Raw genomic sequence first — 22653 nt, forward strand, 5'->3', positions numbered from 1 at the left:
TATGTTTTAATATTAAGGGTCTTCCGTGACTTAATTTGTATACTGAACTTCCAGTAATCTAATTAATAAAGCCATGAACTGTACTGGTCAACTGGTCTATATAACACGAGAAGCATCTCCAATACTGGATACATATAAACCAAAATTACAGAAATAAGCTTATGTCAAATAATCCACAAAAAAAAAAAAAAAAAAAAAATTACTGTTAAATCGTACTTAAAGTTGGAAGACAAATACTTTAAATATGTTCATCTGCAACATGCTAAAGTCACATTCCTTCTTACAAAGCAGCATCAATTACAATAAGCAGCAGCATGTGCCCAAAGTTAGTCTGCCTCTCATCTCTGATCACTCACATGCCAAGCTAACTACGCCACAAATGGGTGGGCGCACTCCCGTTATGGAGCACTGCCATGCAACACATTTGAAACGCTGAATTGTTTACAGTGCTTCTCTTATTGAGATAGATTTACAGTCAGTAGCCACGCTATAGGTGCTGCTGATGCTATAAATCACAAATGAGAAAAATATTTTACAGACTTCATTTTTCTGATGCTGTTGAGTTTACATGACGTTGAGTTTCAAGCATTTTACAGAACATCTACGCTGTTTTCTCACCCCCAAGTCTTTATTCCTAACAGAAGCTGGGGAACACAGTGATGTTGCCCCCATAGGAAAGAAGAAAACATTGTTCATTTGAGGTATGACATGGTAATAACCTCACATCAAGTCAGTATAAATGAATTCCTTCCTCTTCTTCTACCCTCCCTGGTTCTAGGAGACGTTACCCCTTAGAAAAAGTCAAACTGAAGAACAACGCTGCTTGACATGCTGTGTTCCGTTAGCTTAGTAGACTTTCTATCGTAATGACCAGCGTAGAAATACTCATCTGGCCAAAAATAGTCCTATTTTAATCTAGAGCAAAGCATTCAAGTGTCAGCTCTTGCTTTTAAACACACAACACGACTGAACACTAATTGCCGTAATTGAGCAAAAAAAAAGCATACTTAATCCTGAAGCTGCCACTTCAGGAGTGGTATTAATTTGACATATGCAAAATGAGGAGAGGGGCTAACAAGAGTTGTTCATACCATGGCAAAGCAATGAGCTGACACGCTAACTTCAAATTCACATCTACTTGATGTGCACAAAGGGATTTCCATTATACGGTACAATACTTGTCTTTCAGTATGCTTGGAGTAGGGTAAGTATGTTCAAGATGGCCATACACCATGACTGGAACACAGCCAAAAAGCCTAGCCTAACAAAGCCAGTCTCAGCTTACTCTTACCAAAAGCACTTTAACTCTCATGTTATACTACAAACCCAACAGAACACACGGCTTACAGACTCAGACTAAATTAAACAATTGCTTTCCTAATGCCATCTCCAGCATTTGATTTATCTGATGATTGTGCTCTGTGGTTGCAGTTCACCATCACTTCAAGCAGCAACACTGCTGTCCCTCAGCTCCAGCATCATTTGCTAGCAGAACTATGGCACACGAGTCTCTGCTTACATACATGCCTGCTACTTTAGCCAGTAACGTAATCACAATAAATAGTCCAATTTTCTATCATTTTGCAGTTGCATCTGATTCATCCATCCATGGTGTATCACCTAAAGAAGCAGTGTGTCAGAAATAGTTCAGAGCATCTCCATTTACACACAGATGTGTGGCTGCAAGAGCCTTAAATATATCAGACAATTAATAAAATTTAATAAAAAATTAAACTCTCTTGCTCTGCTAAGTTCGTCAAAGAAAAGCTGAACAAGGGAAGACCGGTTCTGCAAAAGCTATGGAAATTCACTTGGATGCCTCAGGTGAAGGCTTTTCCTAACTGAGGTCAATGGCAGCACTCCAAGTTTAACAACAGAAGAGTTTTCCACAGATGATAGCAGAGAACAGGAAGGAGGAACTCTGTTTTGCTGGACAAGACTCCTGTTCATCTAGCAGCCAAGTAACTGATGTCACACCGCACAAAACCAGCTGGAATAAAGTCATCTCAGGCAAGGAGATCAGTTACAGAGTTTGAGAGAAAAGATCAATTCTGAGCAAGTCAGAAAAAACCTGAACAAATTCACCATTACTTATCACATTCCCCATCAGTTGAATGGATAAATGAAAACACAGTTGTGCCTGAATTTTCTTGTTCTTCCTTTTTCTTAAGCCCCACAGGGAAGGGGAGGGGAAAAAAAAAACAAAACACACAAACACAAAAAAACCACCCAAAAAACAGACATAGCTGCAATTCTGGTATTTTCATTACCCTTTATGCCAACGTGCCAGACAGTCATCCTGATATTTCTCTCTCCTCCTTCCATTTAATAATATAAAAGAGGCAACAATTCTGGCATGCAGACTTGAGTCTATATGCCAAAATTAATTGGTAGATTGCCTTAAAGAGACTGCGCTGCAGGAATAACCTTAAGCCCAGGCAGTGATTTTTCAAAATAGAATCACAGATGTTAAGCCAAATTTGGACCAACTTCAAGATAACAGTAAAGCTCTTATTCTATTACAAAGCTGGTAAGACAACAATAAAGACTGGAAAAACAAAGAAGGCTTTGTTAGAGGAAATAATATAAATCTGCATTATTGTTCTTTGTAGTTATCAATTTTTTGCACATACCTAGAGCACACTGCTTCATCAGAAGGGAAGGACTATCCTCATGAAAGAACAACATTCCTAGAAAAGTAAAAATGTGTTCTCCTCCATATTGGAAATGTATATTTGAGATGCAAAAACATGAAGTAGGGGATGGGTTTCCAACCTGAACACGATGACAGGCCACTCAGAAACATTTATTTCTTAAGACTGAACTGAAGTGTGCATGTGAATAGTTATTAGGGCAGCCCTTCAGAGCACGGTCTATCTGTAAAGCATTCTTTGTGCAATATGTGCTACTGAGAGCCTCCAAGTCTTTATAGCTAAAGCAAGGAATCAACTCTTCACACTATCTGTTGTTAACAAGCAAGTGCAGCAGCTATTAGAAAATAAGCATTATCCTAATAAGTTATTACATGATACCTCTAAATATGTGCATGTTGAAACTCATGACAAGAAAAGCCTCACTTTGGAAGCCATATCGAAAAACAATAGATAAGTCAGATTGGCACAGTGCAGCATAGCTGGATTCCATACACTTACTATTTTTCTGATGTGTTATTTAAAGAGATACGACCATTTTTAGCTTAACAGTTCCACTGAATTGAATCTGGTTAACAACTGCAATTTCTATATTTGCAATACATTATTTTAAAAAACGTGATTTTACAGCATGCTTGTTAGTTCCACCTATTTTTAATCCTACGACTACTAAGGAGTTCACTGCTTCCAGACTAAAAGCTGCTACCTTTCAGTTGGAAGTCAGGAGGAATTTCAGAGACACTTGTATGAATATCCAAGGTCCTTTAGTCTTCTCATAACTAAGGAATCAACTTGATATTCCTGCCACTAGCCCAGAACAATTCCAGCTGAGAAGACAGACAATTTCTGAAGGGGCTCTGGGAAAGAAAAATACCAACTGATTTTGAGATAAAAAAAATCCACATAATCATTTACTAACAACCGCAGTTGGAATAATTGTTCTTCAGATAAAACTATCAAGCATTGTTTTCCTTACTATTAAAGCACACTTCGTGACTAACTACATTTTCTCCCTCCTCACTGCTTTTTGTTTGCTTGCTTCCCTTACATCAGCCCTGCAGCATGACAGGATTAAAGATCCACATACAACTTCCTCTTCAATATTGACAAGCAAACAGTGTTTTCGGTGCAAACAGCTTTTTTTCCCCCTCAATTGCGCTGACTGAAACAATTATATATACAGTGTGCCCGGCCCACTGAAACAAAGCATCAGTAAACAAAGACTATGGTTTATTCATTTACTTCAAGCCTCTCCAAAACTAATAATCCCAAACTGTATGCATTTCAAGAAAAAAGAGGTGAAGTTTGATTGTAGATAAGAAAGAAGTCTGGAAACAGTGTACACAAGTCTCAATTTTATGGTATATTTTAACCATTAACTGATACTACAATAATGCAAGTTGTAGAATTTGTGACAACATAATGCCTCCAGTTGTTCCACCTGTGGTGTACTGTGGCTAAAAGCCCAAAGGGATTTATGGTTTATTTTGACTACAAGGCTATTCATAGAACCATAGAACATTTTGTGTCAGAAGGGACCTTTCAGATCACCCAGTTCCAACCCCCTGCTATAGGCAGGGACACCCACCTCCCTCTGGACCAGGTTGTGCAAAGCCCCATCAAGCCTGGCCTTTTATGCCTTCAGTGAGGGGTCACACACAACCTTGCTGCGCAAACTGTTCCAGTGTCTCATCACCTTCACCGCAAAGAATTTCTTCCTAATATCTAGTCTAAATCTGTCTCAATCTACCCCCTTCCAGTTTAAAACCATTTCTACTCGTCCTGTTGCTACACACCCTGATAAGAAGTCCCTCTCCAGCTTTTCTGTAGGCCCACTTCAAGTACTGGAAGGCTGCTCTAGAGTTCTCACTACTTTAGCCTGAAGAGACCCAACTTTCTCAGCCTGCACCCACAGGAGAGGTGCTCCAGCACTCTGATCATCTCTGTGGTCCTCCTCTGAACCTGCTCCAACAGATCAGTGTCCTTGCGCCGGGGGCTCCAGAACTGGATGCAGTATTACAATTAGGGGTCTCATAAGAGCAGAGTAGAGGAGCAGAGTCACAGAATCACCAAATGACCCAGGCTGGAAGGGAGCTCAAGGATCACAAAGCTCCAACCCGCCTGCCTGGCAGGGCAAGAGTAACCTCCCTCAACCTGCTGGTCATGCTTCTCTTAACATGACCCAGGATACAGTTGGCCTTCTGGGCTGCAAGCGCATGTTGCCTGCTCATGTTGAGTCTTTTATCAACCAACAACCCCAAATCCTTCTCCTCAGGGCTGCCCTCAAGCTATTATCTGCCCAGACTGTATCTGTGCTTGGAATTGCTCCTACCCATGAACATGACCTTGAACTTGACCTTGTTGTACTTCATGAGGTTGGCATGGGCCCACCTCTCAAGCCTGTCCAAGTCCCTCTGGATGGTATCCTTTCTCTGTACAGTGTCCAATTGCACTCAGCTTGGCGTTGTCTGCAAACCTGTTGAGGCTACACTTGATCCCACTGTCCATATTGCTTACAAAGATGTTAAATGGTTCTAGTCCCAACATCAACCCCTGAGGGATGTCATTCACCACCAGTCTCTACTTGGACACTGAGCCACTGACCACAACTGAGCATGACCATCCGGTCAACTCTTTATTCAGTGAGCAGTCTATACATCAAATCAATTTTTCTCCAAATTGGTGACCAGGGAGTCATATAGGACACTTCACACATACTATCACAGAACACATCTTTAACTTCTAAGTACTTAAATCTCGGAATTTCTCAACTATAAAATTCCTCCTATCCATCGTATGTAAACCCTAACCCTAGGTTTTATAGTTGCTTTGCAGTAGTTTGAAGGAACATAAGTGAATAAAAACAACTTTTGGTTTATCCGATCAACTTCTAACCCATATAGCCCGCAAAAGTTTTGAAAATTGTATTAAATTGGATGAAGAAAAAGAAGTCATACAACTGGCAATAAATTGTCAACTTCTCCAGATCCTCCTTAAGTAAAATCTCAGAAAATAAGACAGTTTTACTCTGTTAACTGAAATCTTTCTCCCATGCACATTTGAACCCACATTAGTGATGAAAATCGTAATTGTTTACTAATGCTGACTTTCTGCAATACTTTTTTGCTATTTCTAAAATTGCAGCACTAAGAGAATATTAAACAGACAAAACATCATCCATCACATTATTTATAAATGCTAATCCCAGACAGAATTAGCTGCACGCAGACAAAAATATTTAAGTATCTCCTACACACTTTGTAATATTTGGAGAAGACAAATGTTAAAAATTACAACATTCATTAATTGCGTATATTCATCATCTGATTTGTGCTAAAATTTCCACTTTTGGAGTGGAATTTCCATATTTGGATATTCATATTCAATATTCACAGAACACTTAATCCAGTATTCCTTTCAAACTGTTCACAAACTCGTGGAAGCACTGCCTGCTTTGTGAAGTAAACCTGTGGGGTTCATTCATCTTCCATCATGCCAATTATTTTGTTTGTATTTTCCAGAAGAAAACTGGAACTACACAAAATACAAAAGTCAGCATAATTCATCTTGAATTTTTGGGGTTCTTTTTCAAAGAGGAAGGGATTTAGAAATTAGGTTTAAAACATGCACTTGAACTGTCTATATCTACAAATATAATTCTGATGTACTCTGCAATTCAGTTACCACTGAAATTAAAATCACAGGTTTATATTGAGGATGGAAAATTTATCTTTCTGAATACAGAAAGCCTGCTGGTTCCACAATTCTGAGACACACATTAAATCATTCACATCACTGATAACGCTGTTATCTTATCTTTCAATTTGTTACATTCTTGGTGAGCTGCAGTGGAAAGAACACCTGGAAGGTCACTGTTACTAGGGAAGAAAAATTACAGTTGAGCAGAGAAAAAAGATGACAGGAATCTGGCTGAACTTATTAAATCTTCCATCAAGACTTTCTTAGCTTGAGAGATAACAAAAACTCAGAAGTGAAGTCACACACAGCCTTGTCCCCACCTAGGATGTTGCTGTTGAGAAACTCACCAACTCATTCTCTCACGCAAGTAACAGATTCAAGGATTACAGTCTGGCCTCAGCAGGTTACGTATAAAACAATTCAGTCTGAAACTGCATTTTAGATTGAAAATGGCTTCCAGAAAAGAAGGCAAACACTAAGTTTCTCATTAAATTTGATCTACTTCTAGCTAGCACACAAAGTTCACTGATTTCCCAAGCCCTACAACCTGATCATTCCTATAAAGGAGGAGGTACTTATTATTAAACCAGCATCACTTAAGGAAAGTTCTTGCCAGTGGTCACTTGGCTCCAAGGGCAAATAAAAACCAGTAGAACCAGTAGACTTTACCTTTGTAATTCACTAAGTGCTCTGCTTGCTGATGGGCTAGGGTTTAGCTTCAGGAAGTTCTGCTTTAAATTGAGATGAGTGAGGTCTTGGCTATAAAACAAGTTGGCAGGCAGATGCTCCAAGCTGCAGCATGAAAGATCCACTGAGCTTATGCGCTGTGATGCAACCTGGAAGTCAAGAGGTATACCAATACATTAATACCATAATAAAACAAAAACATTTCCTTCACCTCTACTAGAACAAGATAAACTGTTTTTAAATTGCAGCCCATGTCAGTGTCAGCTAATTCAATGCAGCTAATGTCACTGCTGCAGCTTGATCCACAGTCTTGCTTCACCTGAGTACTAAAATCAGGTCCACAGATGGCCCGCAGGGGGACAGTGCAAAGCTTTGTCAAACTAATATTGAAAATTAATCCATTTTCATCAATGAAGTGGGATACTCTATGACAAAATAATAATAATAATAATAATAAATTTTAAAAATAACCAAGATATTTGACAAGTAACAGCAGGAAAAATAGTGCACAAGTCCTCTCTGTTATAACACCGCTGGTCAGAACACTGAGGCAGAATATCACCATCATATCCCAGTTTCAAGGGTTGACAACTGACAACAAAGAGCAGAAGTAGTTATAACGTCTATATCTTACTGAAAAAACAAAATCAGAACAGCAGCGAAGCACCAAGCTCTTTTCATTGCATTGGAAAACTGCCAAGGGTAATTGATAAAATAGATCTGTGAACACAACATGCTTCTCCAGAAAGGAGAAGATAAGACAAAGTCTACAGAGGCCACAGAAATCAGGCACCTAGAGTTACATAAGGCTAGCATTATTCCACAACGCTGAAGAGTGTATTAATAAATGCTCTCATACAGTCTCATTGAAGAGTTATGGAGTTGCCTGTGTCACAAAGCACCACACCTCACTGAGATACAGCACAGTGAGGATGGTGAGCAAGGAGATGGGATCAAGAGCAGGAACAAAGAAAGACACGTTTGTAGCAGACATGGCCTAGATTAAAGGAGAAAATGCAAACAACTTTACCAACATCTTACATTTCTGGGGCTGCACAAATAGTGCTCAAGCAGTGATGTGCTCTGTTGGCCACTCTCTGCAAGCAATGCAATCATTTTTGCCACTGGCACTTTGATTGGCCTCACATGTTATGAGTGGAGAAGTACAAACACATCTAAGGGCCAGAAAGAAAAATAAACCAAAAAGCCTTCACAAACAAAGCCCAGTGGCAGTTTATAAGAGTCTCCAAACTCCAACCAAGGAGATATAATCTAATCTTCTGGGCAGAGACACAGCCCTTTCCACAAAGGATCCTGAACAGAGACAGATTATATTTTGCTGGCATAAGTGAAGTAGCTTGCCACTGAAAGGGAGGCCAAGGACTTTTTTTTTCTTCCTTTTCATTCCCTCCTTTCTAATGAAAGCTACACAAGCCCGAGGATAAGTGGGCTCTATTACAAACACACAGCCATGAGCTTCAAGAGGAACAGACGGTGCAGTGTTTTTCCTCTAATAACCCAGTCCTCCAACATCCATCAAAATGCTTCAATTTTTGCTACTCAATTAGTTCAGTCCTTTTGTCATTGTCGCTACTATTTCCTTCTCACACAGTATCAGAAAAAAAATAATTCATAATCTATTCCTCAGCAGTCATTTCCGAAAGGTAGGTATTCCACCTATTTATGGTGCCAGAACCTTCCCAGCACAGTGCACTTCTCATCACATAGAAAACTCTACTGATGAAAAAAGCACTGAGATTCATTAAACTCCAAGGAGAATGTGTCATTTCACGTGTAATGCTTACACATCCTGTTGCTCCAACTACTTGTTTGGAATGTGATACGAATAGCAATAAGCAACCCAGCAGTACTTAGCAAGGCCTGTCAGTCCAAAACATTTTAAAGTTCCAGAACTCATAACTCAAAGTGAGCCAAAAACTCCACATTCTACTGTGGTCTCAAGAAGGGATGCAAATACTTTTCCTGTGGAAAAAAAAAAATATATATATCTGATAAAAGTAATTGTTTTTATAAGTAACATCTCATTTGTTTGGCTTTTTATGTTGGTTTTGTTTGTTTTTAAAAGCAACCACTCTGATGTACAAAGAATTTCATTAATCATGCCACTGATAAATTGTACAAAGGCTCTTCCACAGATAACTCTGAATGTTGAAAGCGCATTTTAAGCAGAGTTAGTTTTGGAATTGGCTGTAATTTTATTGAAGTCTTCTTTTGTTGCTGTTAGCAAAACAGTACTCTAAGAATCATCTTCTGAATCATTACAAGGAACACGAACATAAATAAACAGTTATTCTCATAGGCAGAGATAAAGTCTTTTCTCTTTTTGTTATTCAATAGTGCTCTGTAACAAATTCCTAGAGAACAGAGGAAAAAGATGAAAAACAAAGAAGAGTGGCAAAGAACAACCTCTCATTCACCAGAAAATTTCATCAGTTGTTTTGAAGTTGAATATTGAAGCTCTGAATAAGGGGATATTTCAATCTTGCATTTCAACACATTTAAATGCAGTAAGGCTGCTCATGCATTTGTTTGCTGTTGTTTATTAGGAGCAAATAGTTCTTCTAACACATGACAGCTTTTTAAACAAAGCACTGGCTTTCTCCTACTCATTGTAGGGAAATCACTGCAGAATTACAGTGATAAAGGGTAAGAAATCTGACTGGAATACCCCTCTCATAGGCAAAGAATAAAACATATGCTGAGGAAGAGACATGATCTGCAGCAAGGAGGGTTTCTAAGAGAAGAGAAGAAAACAAGACATTCCATTGTTATAAAATATCCCAACAAGTTATTTGGGTTGGGTTCAACAAGTCTGGGCTCCAACAAAAATACTGAAGAGCCAGTGCGGTAACAAGACTTGACAGAAGTGCTTTCCAAATAGATGTGGAACAAATATTAAGCTCTCACTATAGTTTGTTAGGCGTTTCATTTTAAAATGCTTCCGAAGAAAAATAAAACTGTTCTAAACACTTGATAGGAAACCAAATGCAAAGGCAATTATTTTCTCCTAATCTAAATTAAAATGAAGTAAAGGTCTTTGACACAGGATCTGATGCAACCTTCAGCTCTCTCATGGTTGGACTAGATGATGCTGGAGGTCTTACAGACTTAATACAGACTTAATGATCCTATGAGAGCGTGTGTGTGTGTGTGTGTGTGTGTGTCTATCTCCCCAAACAGGATGAAGCCATTGCTCAGACAAATCCCTCTCGAACGTCTTTAATCACATCCAAATGTGCACACATCCCTGACACCTGCTTTCACATGACATCCCTATCACATTTACTGTAGAAAGAAATGGAGGGACAGGTTGGGGCAATGACATTCTCCATGATGGTATGACACAGTCTCACTCACTATCTTTGCCAGAGAAGACGTGAAACAGCTTCACAACAGTGCAGCTCCAACACAAAGCAAGATCTGTACTTCTGTAGTATCAGTTTTATTGGATTTTTAATCATCAGAAATACAATGAAACATGATAAAATACACAGCTCCTCCTCACTTCCCAAATCTGATTTTTAAACACTTTACAGTCAGTCATTTCGTTGTGAAGTCTTCCATTTTAATACCAGAGGAACTGCAGCACAGTATGGCCACCAAATAAAACTCATCTACACAGCCCTGGGTCTGCAGCATCTTAAGTTTTTTAGGTTTTTTTCAATCTCCAGGTGTGTACAGCACACTGAAATGCAGTATCCGAGAAGTGAGAAGTGGTATAGAACTGTAGTACACGTGAGAGAGCCTTGTATCTACAAGCTGCAAATATCAAATTGCTGTTATGACAACTTTTTCTGTGGTAGCAATAAAATGCAGCTTTATTCTGTAAATACCACTACAACTAATACTGCTGGAGAACTCTGCCCCTGCACATGGCCTACCTATGGGTTCACTGTGACTCTTCAGTAGATAGCTATAAAACCCCAAATACTTGCATCAATCCATATTCTTGCCTATTCTGACTCCACTGGGCTCAAGAAGTGCTTTCCTTTGTCCAGCAGTATAATAGCACCTCTGTCACCAAGCTGTGCAACAAGTCTGATTACAGTCTTTGTTTTAAAGCCTTGGCAATATCCCAGAAATGATCTGTCGCTGACAATGGATGTCAGCAATGGACACAGCTGAGCCCAGCTGTATGGACAAACACAAGCTTTGTTTACACAAGACCATCTTTTGGTGTGACCTGCAGAGTGAATTCAAACAAATGTAATTATATCTTTTTCCTGTTTACCCTCAGCCCATTCCCCACAGCTCTATTCAGATAAGAAATTACTATTTAGGACTTCAACAGAAGACAATTAAAATAACTAAACAGCCCACACTGTGAAGGCAGCCAAATTCTCTATTTGAACAAAGATATGTTAAATTACACCTGCTGTAGACATGCTAATAGAGAAGTAGTATAATTTTTCTCCTCTAGGATTTGTTTTTAAACAGCTTGATAACCATCACATCCCACCAAAGTACACATAAAGATTAACTAAACAGTGATACATACACTTGAAATGTCTAAACTAGCCACTTAGAGCACGAAAGCTCTCCTCCAAACCAGGCTTATTTCAAATCCTAACCCTCCTCTCCTCCCTGTTCCAGTGTCACAGCCCCATACAGTAGTGGGGCCTTCAGAGCAAGTCACAGGGCTCCTGCTCCACCCTCAAGAGCTGAGAAAGTGTGCAGGCTGCCAAGAACTTCAATGGAAGAGGAAAGAAAAGAAATAGGAAGGGTTTTCTGTTACTTTAAAGCCTTACATTTGTGTTTTTTAAATGACAACTCTACAAACAGAGGCAGTCCAAGGGGTGAAAAGTTCAGTGCTTTTCTGGCCTCTCCATTATGTTTTCCTACTGACATGAAAATAGATGTGTACTGACCAAAGCTACGGGCCTTGAAAAGAGAAAACAGAACTTTGCAGAGGCTTGAAAACACCTCAGCCGTTTAGAAAATGTACAGGCACAGGTAAGAGCAGGAACTGCCTACTGAAACCAGTGGTGGCAACAGGCACACGTGTCATATTGTCCACAGGCAGTCACCACCACTTCTCAACCCCTCTGTCTTCCATAGGTCAGGCTCATGGGCTGTGCAGCGATACAGACAGAAACCTCCAGCAAACACTTCGTCTTGATGAGGCTCAGGGACACAAAGGTTGTTCTGCTTGCCCTGCTCTCCTCTCTTTAGTTCTAAAGGAAGACATATACAGCATCCAGAAACGGCTTATTTTGACTTGAGGACGTTATAAAAAGCTGTAGGAATCCCAATGAAGACAGTAGTAACGCACAACCGTGTGAAATGGGGGTTGGGGGTAAGATGTGTGCAGGTAGCAAAGCAGAAGTTGTACTCCTTCACCCTGTATGATGGAAGCCCAGAAGAAATCACACAGATACAAAAGCCAATGACCCAGGTTAAGAATCAGAACCTGGTAAGTTCTGATTGTTCTGCTGGTCTGGGGCCTAAAACTGGTTTCCAGAACTAAATTCCTCTTGTTGAAGACCTTGTTCCTTCTCCCTCAGCCATAGAAAGAAGAGGCCTAACATCCCTAAAATTAGTTTTAACTAATCTTTTTCTTTCTTTCTCCCCCTTACTATATGGGTTAGAAAGGTTCTCAGCCATTCAATTTCACGACTGACTCAGATATAACCTTTCTTATACATACCTGAAGTGCAGTGCAGTATGCTGGTCCCTGCAGCCTCCCACCACAGGGAGTGGGATCTGTTCACCACAGACACTTAGGTCCCCTGGGCTTCATTAAGAGCAGAGTTACACTTTTTCTGCTCAGTTCCTAGCACCAAAGGCTACTGAAAACACTTTGGGGTTCTCCCGCATTGAACTCAGCTTAAAAGGTAACATTTGCAACACTTCATACAGCTTCTAGCTGGAATCTGTATGCTTTCCCACATAAAAGCAGGAATTGAATAAATTCAGCTTCAATATCAGAAGCTGATTTAGAGGCTTCAAGAATCATTGCTTGAAAGCTATTCCAGATGTGTGGGTGATAACTAGTTCTCCATTCTCACTCTTGGCACATTATTTCAATAGCTGCTCTTTACTGAAGGCAGCAATAAGGATTATAAACCCAAAATTTCAGCAAGAAAAAAAAAAAAAAAGAAGTGAAGCTGAAGTGTGACTAGCACAGAAACTAAAAGAAAAGGCTTGGTCAAAACTTACGCCACTCGGAGCCAGCTAAACTGTTTTTAAAAGGAGAAACAAACAGCAAACTACAAAGCTTCCCTCCTGAACTATTAGAAGAGACACTACAACGAACAGAAGTTAACTTCCAAAGCATCAATTGGCCTCTAACAACAAAAGGCATGAAAGGACGGGTTTTGCAGGGAAAGAGGAGAAGGAAGAATACTTTCAAGCGTTATAATCCAAAGAGAAACAAAACTGGCCTGAAATTTGTTTTGCCTCATGTTGTTTTCAATGCAAGTCAACAAGAGGCCACCCATAGTCAGAATGCGCAGATATCACTGCAGAACAAAGGTCCCAATTATTGAAGTTTTCACACATACACAAAAAAGGAAGTCAAGTTCCATACAAAGGCAGAGGTTTGTTTATGCTAGAATCCTTGCAATCACTGTTAAAAGGAAGCCGTGATTTTATTTTTAGGGATCTATTTTTAGAGAAGGCATTATCTCAGTATTGTCATTTTATGGTATTAGAGGGGAAAAATGGTTTCCTTTTTCCAAACTTAGAGTCACCACATTTCCTGTAAGAAAGGAAAAACATAAAGCAAAGAAGACCACACCAAAACAAACAGAAAACCTCCCCACAATGAAAAATGAGAAAATCTTTCAGGGATCTTCTTTCCTGTACTAGATAGTGAATCAGTTACAAACAGGCTGCCGATACCTCTTATATCTTGCAAATTTGAAAAAAACTAGATAGCTGCTGTTCTCAAATAAATCCTTTTTCAAGAGCCTTGGATTGATGAAAGGTTATTTTTAGAAGATGCCACTGATGTTGGAATTACACCACACTACTCACTCTTAGGTCATACGCTAATAGAGATTCATTTCCAAACCTCCAAGCACTGCTAGCATATCAAGCCAGCTCCTGCAGAGTCACCCATCCAGTGACCAGCAAATCCCTGACCTCCAACCCATCCCTGACATACACATAAACATGGTACACTAGAATCATGACTATACAGTCAAACACATCTCCAGAGAAAACAGGTTTGGTAATAACCCTGCAATTAAGGATTTTCTAAGGATGGTGCAACTCATTGCAGTATCTAGAAACACATGAGAAACAGGATAACTGGACAAGGCAATGAAGGAATAAGGTAGGGAAAACTGCTGTAACAAAAAACTGCCTAGAAGAATGAGTGAAGAAGCAAGTCAGAGCAGATCGACCATAGGGAAAAACACTACAGAGTGAATCCTGCATGGCTATTTTAGATACATCTCTGTATAAGCTTAAGGTGGATACAACTGCTTAGAAGTTCCTTCACTATTTGTACAAGATAAATTAAATTGAGATTTGGTTTTTTTTTCATAGTGCAAATGGATTTACATACACACAGCATACCTTACCCTGACATGAAAGGACTAAGGCCAATATGGCAGCACGTCCTGCTTCCTTCAGTTTGCTATTCTTGCTCTTTTTAGAGCTTTTAAAATATAATGTACGCTGCCAACACGATTCACTCTATCCTAGCAGCAGGATTCGGTTGTCCAGAATGACACAGACATTTCCACTGCAAGCTTAAAGACAAAGGTTACTGTAACAGAGGGGAGAAAACGTTCATACAAAGGTATACAGGAGAAAACTCTCAAGTTTTAGATTTATTTTATTTTTTTTAATAGGAGTGTTGGGGACTTTTATTTCTGTATAGGTACAAATCTACACACCCCACTCAACAGCTCACTCCCCAGTAAACACGCTATTGCTACAGCAGCAGCTGCATAATGCAGCTGTGGTCAGACAAAGGACAGCAGCATGCCCCTGTACATCTTCATCTACCTGTATTACACGCAGCCATGCACAGGCAGCTCACATGAAGCAGCCATGCATTATTCAGTCCTTGTCTCTCACTGCCTCTTCTTCTACCTGCCCCATTGAACTGAATGTTATAGTGGGAAATAGTTGCTGCAAGAAGCTGTCAGCACACTTCCTGCCCTTCCAGAGCAGAAGTGGGGGAAGTACTGCAGGGTCAGATAACTCAGCTCAGCATGCACAGGGATGCATGCTGCTTCCAAGAAAACAGAATCATGCACTGTACCTTTACTTCAGCTATGAAATACTAAATTTCTGAGATAGATGTAGATGTCTCCTTTTAATTATATGCCTTGGGATATGGAGGACTGATAATTCTTTTCCCACTAGCTAAATCATCTATGCCATTAGTCATGTAGTAGTCAACACACAGCAATGTCACGCACTGAAAAATGCTGAACTGAGTGTAGCTGTTACAAGTGCCATACAGCGGGAGCACACCGTGACACCCCAAAAACAAAGGCTCACAACTGCAAGTTCCACCACTCTGTTACACTTCACACAGCAAAACAACCTCTTCTCTGTCACGTTAACCACCACGTCAACTTTATGCAGATAAAATTCCTTAAAGCCATAAAGATGTCCTCCTACCCCCCTTGATCCTCAGTACCCCCTACGGTTGTATAAGCTTATTTTTCAACGTTTGGCAACAGAGCAAGCATATTAGATCACAAAGGACCAAGTTTGTTGCTGTTGTTTTCCTTTTGAGTTTCCTTAATTAGGACTCCGGTATTTGGAAACTGAAAGGAAAGAAAATGCACTCTGGTACAGAAAACTATCAATATTAACGAAGAAGCCACATTTCCAGCTTTTAAAAATATTCTGATTGAGGTTAAATCTGCATATCTAAAAGCGACCTATTTGGAGTAAGTATGCCACCAAGTTCAATATTTAGGGCAGTATTGGTGCAATAATTTTAGTCAGCTCTAAATGCAAGAGCTCTGTTCACCTCAAGATAAGCACTCGTACAAGAAAAATAATCAAAAATTTTATTCATAAATCTCTTCCAAAAATGTACCAGGGCCGAGCATCAGAGCTGCCTTGGCTACGATGTATTTGACTTCCAGAATGAATCAAATTATACCAGAGTGATGTTCATTTTTAATTAAGCTAAACCCAATCCACCGCAAACACAAATTCAAATCTTCTCCAGCATACATTTACCTATTGTAGAAGTGACACGCTAAGACTTCTCTCATTCTGCAATGCTCCTAAAAAGTCAACACTGCCAATATTCTGTGGGGAAAAAGACTGCAAAGCAAGCATTCTTTGCAAAGTCTCCTTTCAAGATTAAGCCTGTTATTCACATGTTAAAATAGCACCATTTGGCTCTTCTGAGGTACACAGACAACATGAAGTATTTTTCCATAGTTAAAAACTGAATGGAGAAATTCTAATGAAATATTTTAGCTTTCTTCTGTACTAAAATTTACATTAAAGCAAGTATCAGAAGCCTCTGTTTTCAGCAACATGCATCAGGAGCATGAAGGACTACAAAAAAGCTATCAGTTAACGTAACTAAGTTAATGTGAATGTCAGTTTGAAAGCTAATGCCAGCAAACAACAATTATGTTTAAAATTCACATAGATATGACTCAGAATTTATAAAAGTGCAAGCATTTTATACAGGCTCCTTTTAAATTGAGGCTGTGTAACCCACAGAACACAACTAGAAGCTGTACATTGGAAAGCCACATTTTCCCTCCTAAATTTGCTTGCCTTTAGACATACAACACTTTATACAGCATTTTCGTGGTGAGCAAGAGCATTTAAACTTCTCTGAGCTCTTGTTTGCACAATACCTGAGGCAGACTACCCCATATAATTTTAGTTTGTCCTCTGCATGACAGCCTTGGTTTGCCTGAACTACGAAACTGAAAATGAAACTTATTTGTGCACATAGACTGGGAATGATTAACCTTACAATTAAGCTTTTGGGCATGGGTAACATCAGTTGGAGTAAGTCACCATTACTAGTTTTTCTGTTTCTATTCTTCAGGAACTGTTACACAGCACAGTGCTTCCCACACAACTGTCTTGCATACAATCATACTTGTGTCTTTCAGTCTAAGGATAGAAAACCCAAACATTAAAAAGGCAAATAGAAGTGGCAACATTCAGTCTCCAGGAATCCTGAAAGCTAAGTCTCATTTTTGAGGAGACGGAGGAGTGGTGGGTTGGGGAAAATTAAGCCTCGTTTTCTTCTTGAAGTGTGCTTTACCAGAAAGTATAGTTTTCTCAATTCTGAGGGTCTGAAAAGACACAAACTGCGTATTTTATTTCTACCCTTACATAAGAAAAACAGGAGGATCTCATGAGTGCATGGGGATATGTTCTCATACTGGCTACCTTCCCAATGCTGTTAGTCATTTGGATGAACCAGAGAGAAAAAGGGAAGCACAGCAAGGCACCGAGTGAGCTTATGCTGCCAGTAATTCAGAGGGGCTTTCTGGCTATTTATCTCCACTTCTGAAGTTCATTGTTTTACACTACTTTTTCTCACTCATTAGGTTTGCCTTTCATTTATCTAATGTCAAAGCCTCCAGAGATGAAAGGACATTACTCTCCCAGACAGAATCACAAAGCAGCAAGAACTCAAGAATCTGCCAGACCATACCTTACCATCTTGCAAATGTGCACTGGGGATTTGTACCTTGAGTCTGAACAGACCCAGTAGGGATGCCAAAACAGAGCCCTTTAGAGAACTTAAAAACAGAGAAATCACAAAGGATAATTTAAGTGATGCATGCGCTAGGAGGTGCAGTAACTACTGGTCAAAAGAAAGCTTGATAAAATAATCAAGTCTCTTAAAAAAGCCCATGCAACTCAGGCTGTACCACTGGCAATATGCTGGACAAATTCATCACTGCAATCTAAAAAGACCAAACATTTCTAGTGTGTCAAAAACATTTCCAAATAGTACTACACAAAACCCAATTGCTTTAACATAGCAAAGAACATAAACAGCCCTATCAAGTAGTAACTAATGAACAGTTTAGGAACCACTAGAAAACCAAAGAGTGCTAACCACAACAAAAGAACTTGCATAGTATCACAGTACAGAAGTCAGCATAGACAGAAAAAATCACGTTCCTATTACCTGTTATCAAGAGTTCCCATAGAACTCCACGCTCTGGGCACTACAAAGAGCAGCACAAGTTCATAATAATATGAACCCAGAAGACAACATTGCAGTATGGAGGACAGAACTGAGGGTAACACTATAACTTTCATTCAAGAATTGATGTTCTCACCTTTGATGCTTGTCGAAGCCATCGTAAATATTCAGTGAAGTTATCAAAACAAATGTAGTAAGTCTGGCTTTGAGGTCCAGAAGAGCTAAACGCTAAGCAGTGCTGGTGCTTTTTCACTTCTTCCACCTGCAATAAAGGCATAAAACCGTTAGTGAACAATAAACCTAACCCTCTCTACAGAGTACCCCAGAGAAAATTAATGTGTATACAGGAGGAGCTCTTCAAGTAGAGTTGTACTAAAGCCTCTCAAGTACTTAAGCTGGATCTTAACTGTCAAATACTCATGCAATCTACACAAGCAAGAACTAAGATCAGAACCAAAACCTTTAAGCTTGCTTGTCTGTTTTCCAGAATACTAGATAAACTTCTAAAACAAACAAAATGTCAAAAAAAATTCCTAGCCACATCACATATTCTCTTGTCATATGACAAAAAGACATGCAAACTGAAGATGCTGCAGGCAGATAAATTTGGCAACAACTCCAGTTTGAACTGATAGTGGATGGCAACACTGAAATAAAATATGTTGCTACTATTTTCAACATTTAAGGTTTCTCTGGAGATTGTTTCCTTAAAACCTGATTTTTTGGTGTTTATTTGGGGGGGGAATTCTTTCCCCCATGTATCTGCAACCTTACTTCTGGTTGCTACCTTCAGTACAGCACGTAAGATGTAAAGAAACCATTATAAAGAAGGAAATTGCCAAGAATGACATCTTAATAGACTGAGCACTGTGGAATGTTTCCTATCCACAGCTATCTTTATGCAACCTAAAGGAGCACAATTTATACTTTTGATTATTAAAATCAAGCTTAACCAAATGCTTCTCTTACACCCCAATTAAATTCTTTGGCATTTCTCAACTCGCTAAAAACACCCCAGAATACATCATCCTGCTACCACACACGCGCAGTCCCACACAACTTATGGTCTCAGTGCCTCAGCACTGCATTCTGGAAAGCCTTTGCAAACCAGGAAGTGCAGAGTATTTATGAGGTTTAGAACGAATATTTTCTGAGTAATAATTTAAAAAACACCAAGTTCTGTGCCAAGCATCCTCCACTCAAGCTTTGTCAGCAGAAGCCCTCAGTACATTTTTTTTCTCTGCTTGGTTCTACTTTTCTTTTAAAATTTGCTGTCAACTTTCAGCTTTAAAGTCTTCATGCTTTATGTTTTGTGATGCATTTCTGAGCAAATACACTTTTTTTTTTTTTTAAAACTAAATAAAAATGTTTTCCTCACAAAAAGAAGGCCGACAAGTGCCAGAGTTCACACAGTGCTGCTAAAAAGAGGCAAAAAATGTCTCTACTTTGGTACCTCCATGGAAGAGCTGAAGAATCATGGAAGTGTCAGAGAAAAGAACTCATAGAAATTATTACTGTCCACATTGCTAGTATACACTGCATCAACTCCGGTCTGCACATCTTGTATCAGGAAGCTTTTTTTTCTCTCCCAGTAACTCCAAAGAATCAAACTTAACAGTATACAAAGTAAAACAGCATTATTTCAGGTGTGAATTCATCTTCAGACTAATGATTCTCTTCTTACTTTGGCTAATCAAGCCAATAATAGTACACTGAAATGACATTCAGGCTGAAACAGTAACAGTATTTTACTGTCTTCAGTAAAGTTCCACAGATCTAAGAACAGTTGAAGGTGGAAATGATCTCTGACAATCATTGCATCCAAATCGCCTGCTCGAGCAGGGCCACCTAGAGCAGGTTGCTCAGCACCATGACCAGACAACTTCTGAACATCTCTAAGAAGGAAACTTTACAACTTCTCTGGGCAGCTTATGTCAATGCTTGGTCACTGATGTAGTGGGAAAGAAAAGAAATTCCTTGGACTCTCCTGTGTTTCAGATGCATTTCATCAGAAAACAAAAAGCCAGTTTCAGCTTTTTGTAGAAGAATGCGTTTGCTGCTGCAAGCTTATATTCAATCACCACACTAATAATGCTGAAGATGGAAAAACAGAAAACCAACCCAAAACACAAATAAAAACTGCTGTTACTGCTAATTTTCAGATCTTAGAGTAACACAACATGGAAAAAAACTGATTAAAAGATGTGGTAAACTTCATACACAATACAGATTCGCGCATCCTTTGTGAACTTTTATACATATGAAACGCTATTATGTGTATAAAACACTGCACACAAGGCAGCTGAATGTATCCCCCTCACTTTTCCTTAGCATTTCAATCCAAACATTCCAAATCATTAAGTATGAATCTTACTGCAATTAAAAACTAGTTCTATACTCTTGATTTTCTCCCCCAGAAACAAGCCTTTGAGAGGTGTTAGGAATCACGGTAAATGAAGGTGATCTCCTCCACAAAATAAGAGATGGGGATTAAGGGAACAAATGCATATAATACAACTAAAAATAAAATCTTACTTTGCCACCAATTAGAGGGAGGACATGCATCTTTCCCGTCTGGCTTTCTTTTACTGATGAGACAATTAGGCATGTTCCACAAAGGATAGCTTGACGTCTTGTCCATCTGTTGACTGGCAAATGTATTTTCCCTTTTCGAACATTGTACATTCCTGAGAGCTGAATCCGCTCGGAGCTGCCAATGCTGTGGGGCTTTCCTGAAATGGAAACAAAAACATCCATTTAATCATGGAAAATTTTTGCCTCTTTCATTCAAGTCATTCTGGGACTTCATCATCAAGTTCTTTAGCTGTGGACCACAGTGAAATGAATGACAACAGCTTCAGAATCGAGTAGTTGATACTTTGTTACCTTCATTTGGTATGTGCCAAAGGGAGTGATGTACTGCATGCACACTCACACCTTTGCATTTCTATCCATCCTTAACATCACGGCTGAATAGCTTCAATAGCTACAGTATACAGTTCCTACTCTTTCTCCAGCCCATCTGTTCAGTCCAAAGACCAGAGCAGAAGTAATACACAATGAAAGTCACAGTGCACACAGATGCAACCCCTGAAAGACCCTGCTTCAGTCTGAGAACTTCAAAGATGAAGTAATTTTGTCTATACTACAGTAACTTAAAGTAGCTACCAAATCACAAGGCAAGATAAACCATTCGTTTTCCTACACTAATATTTAACAAAATTCTTAAATTAGTAAGTCAAAGCATTAATAACTGGCTGGTTCTCCAGAAAAGCAGGGAGTTAGTTGATCCTCACTTATAATACTTCCAATATTTTCAGAACAGTGCTAATTAAACTGTAGCAGTGACAAATGCCGCCCTCTATTACTATAACTTGCTATTACTAATCTTGTGTTCGTACAACAGCTCATTTGTCTTCATGAGTCTGCTCTTGCCTTCAGATTGCTTGAGACAGAAGACACCTACCACATGGCTGCCCCACTGTAGTTCTCTCACCCTCACCTGCCTCATGCCACTTCTTACCCTCGCCTTAACAAGTAGCCTTCCTAAATCTTCGTTACAGATTAATAAGCCAACGCACAGGCATAGTTAGCCTCACACCTTGCTCCATTCTAATAACCAGTAGCATTAAGACTACCAATGCCTGCTAGTAGTTTGGATCTGCTGGAATGTTACTGTTGCTTGAAGCTAAAAGACAAACCACCACGCTAATAAAATGTGGATGCCTCAAGAAAGCAGTAACTTCATTACCAAGCAAATTCAGATCCAACAATAGAAGCTGCGATTAAACACTTCTCTTAAGCCTGAGAGAACAGAAGGAAGTAGCAAATATCTATTCTTTATAAAGCCATAGTACTGTTAGGGAATACAAGTGAGTAAAATAGATCAACACAACCCTAACTAAACAAAATACCAAATCAATATGTAATATAAAAATCACAGTTGCTAAAGTAATTGATAGTTCATCTAGTCCATGCAAAATGATGGACTTGATTCTGCAAAGCACTGCTCAAAGAATCTGCTACACAACAAAAACACAGTAAAAATCTCTGTAATAGAATACAAAGTGCCCGTGAATTGCCAAAAGTATGGTTGTATAAGGAACGGTTGTCACGACTAAGGACAGTTTGAACTCAAAAGTGATATTTCAAGTAAGGTTGTCAACCATGGCATGTTTCTGGGCAGAAAACACCAACCCTCAGAAGTTCTTTTGGATTCCTAAGTGGGTAACAAACAACATGAGATCCCCACTGCAGTGCTGCAGCCTTGGCATGAAACATGAGAACACTCAGAAACAGAGATGTAACATTACCCTATGGACCGTACCGGCAGAATAATTACTGGGATATGACAGCAGGTGCTCGCTCTTCACAAAGGGTGCTGGAAAATTAGAGAATCTTCAGAAAAGCTACAGGACAAGAGCCAGGAACCTGACAAACCTGTTTCCTGGAACCAGATTAAACCATTTGTTTTCTTGAACTAGC

General features: G+C 39.4%; 1 protein-coding gene across 1 annotated transcript in view; it reads right to left on the reverse strand.

The window, feature by feature from the left end:
* The window catches only part of PHLPP1 (PH domain and leucine rich repeat protein phosphatase 1), a 124356-nt gene that overhangs the window by 36461 nt on the left and 65242 nt on the right, over positions 1–22653 (reverse strand). The window contains exons 2-4 of the mRNA XM_015854511.3: positions 20704–20900; positions 18305–18430; positions 7020–7186 (exon numbers count right to left, since the gene is read on the reverse strand). Of these exons, the coding sequence (XP_015709997.3) occupies positions 7020–7186; positions 18305–18430; positions 20704–20900 (490 nt within the window). The remainder of the gene's footprint in view (positions 1–7019; positions 7187–18304; positions 18431–20703; positions 20901–22653) is intronic.

The sequence above is a fragment of the Coturnix japonica genome, chromosome 2 (assembly GCF_054131305.1).
Source record: "Coturnix japonica strain WE chromosome 2, WE-NBRP24, whole genome shotgun sequence".
NCBI lineage: Eukaryota > Metazoa > Chordata > Aves > Galliformes > Phasianidae > Coturnix > Coturnix japonica.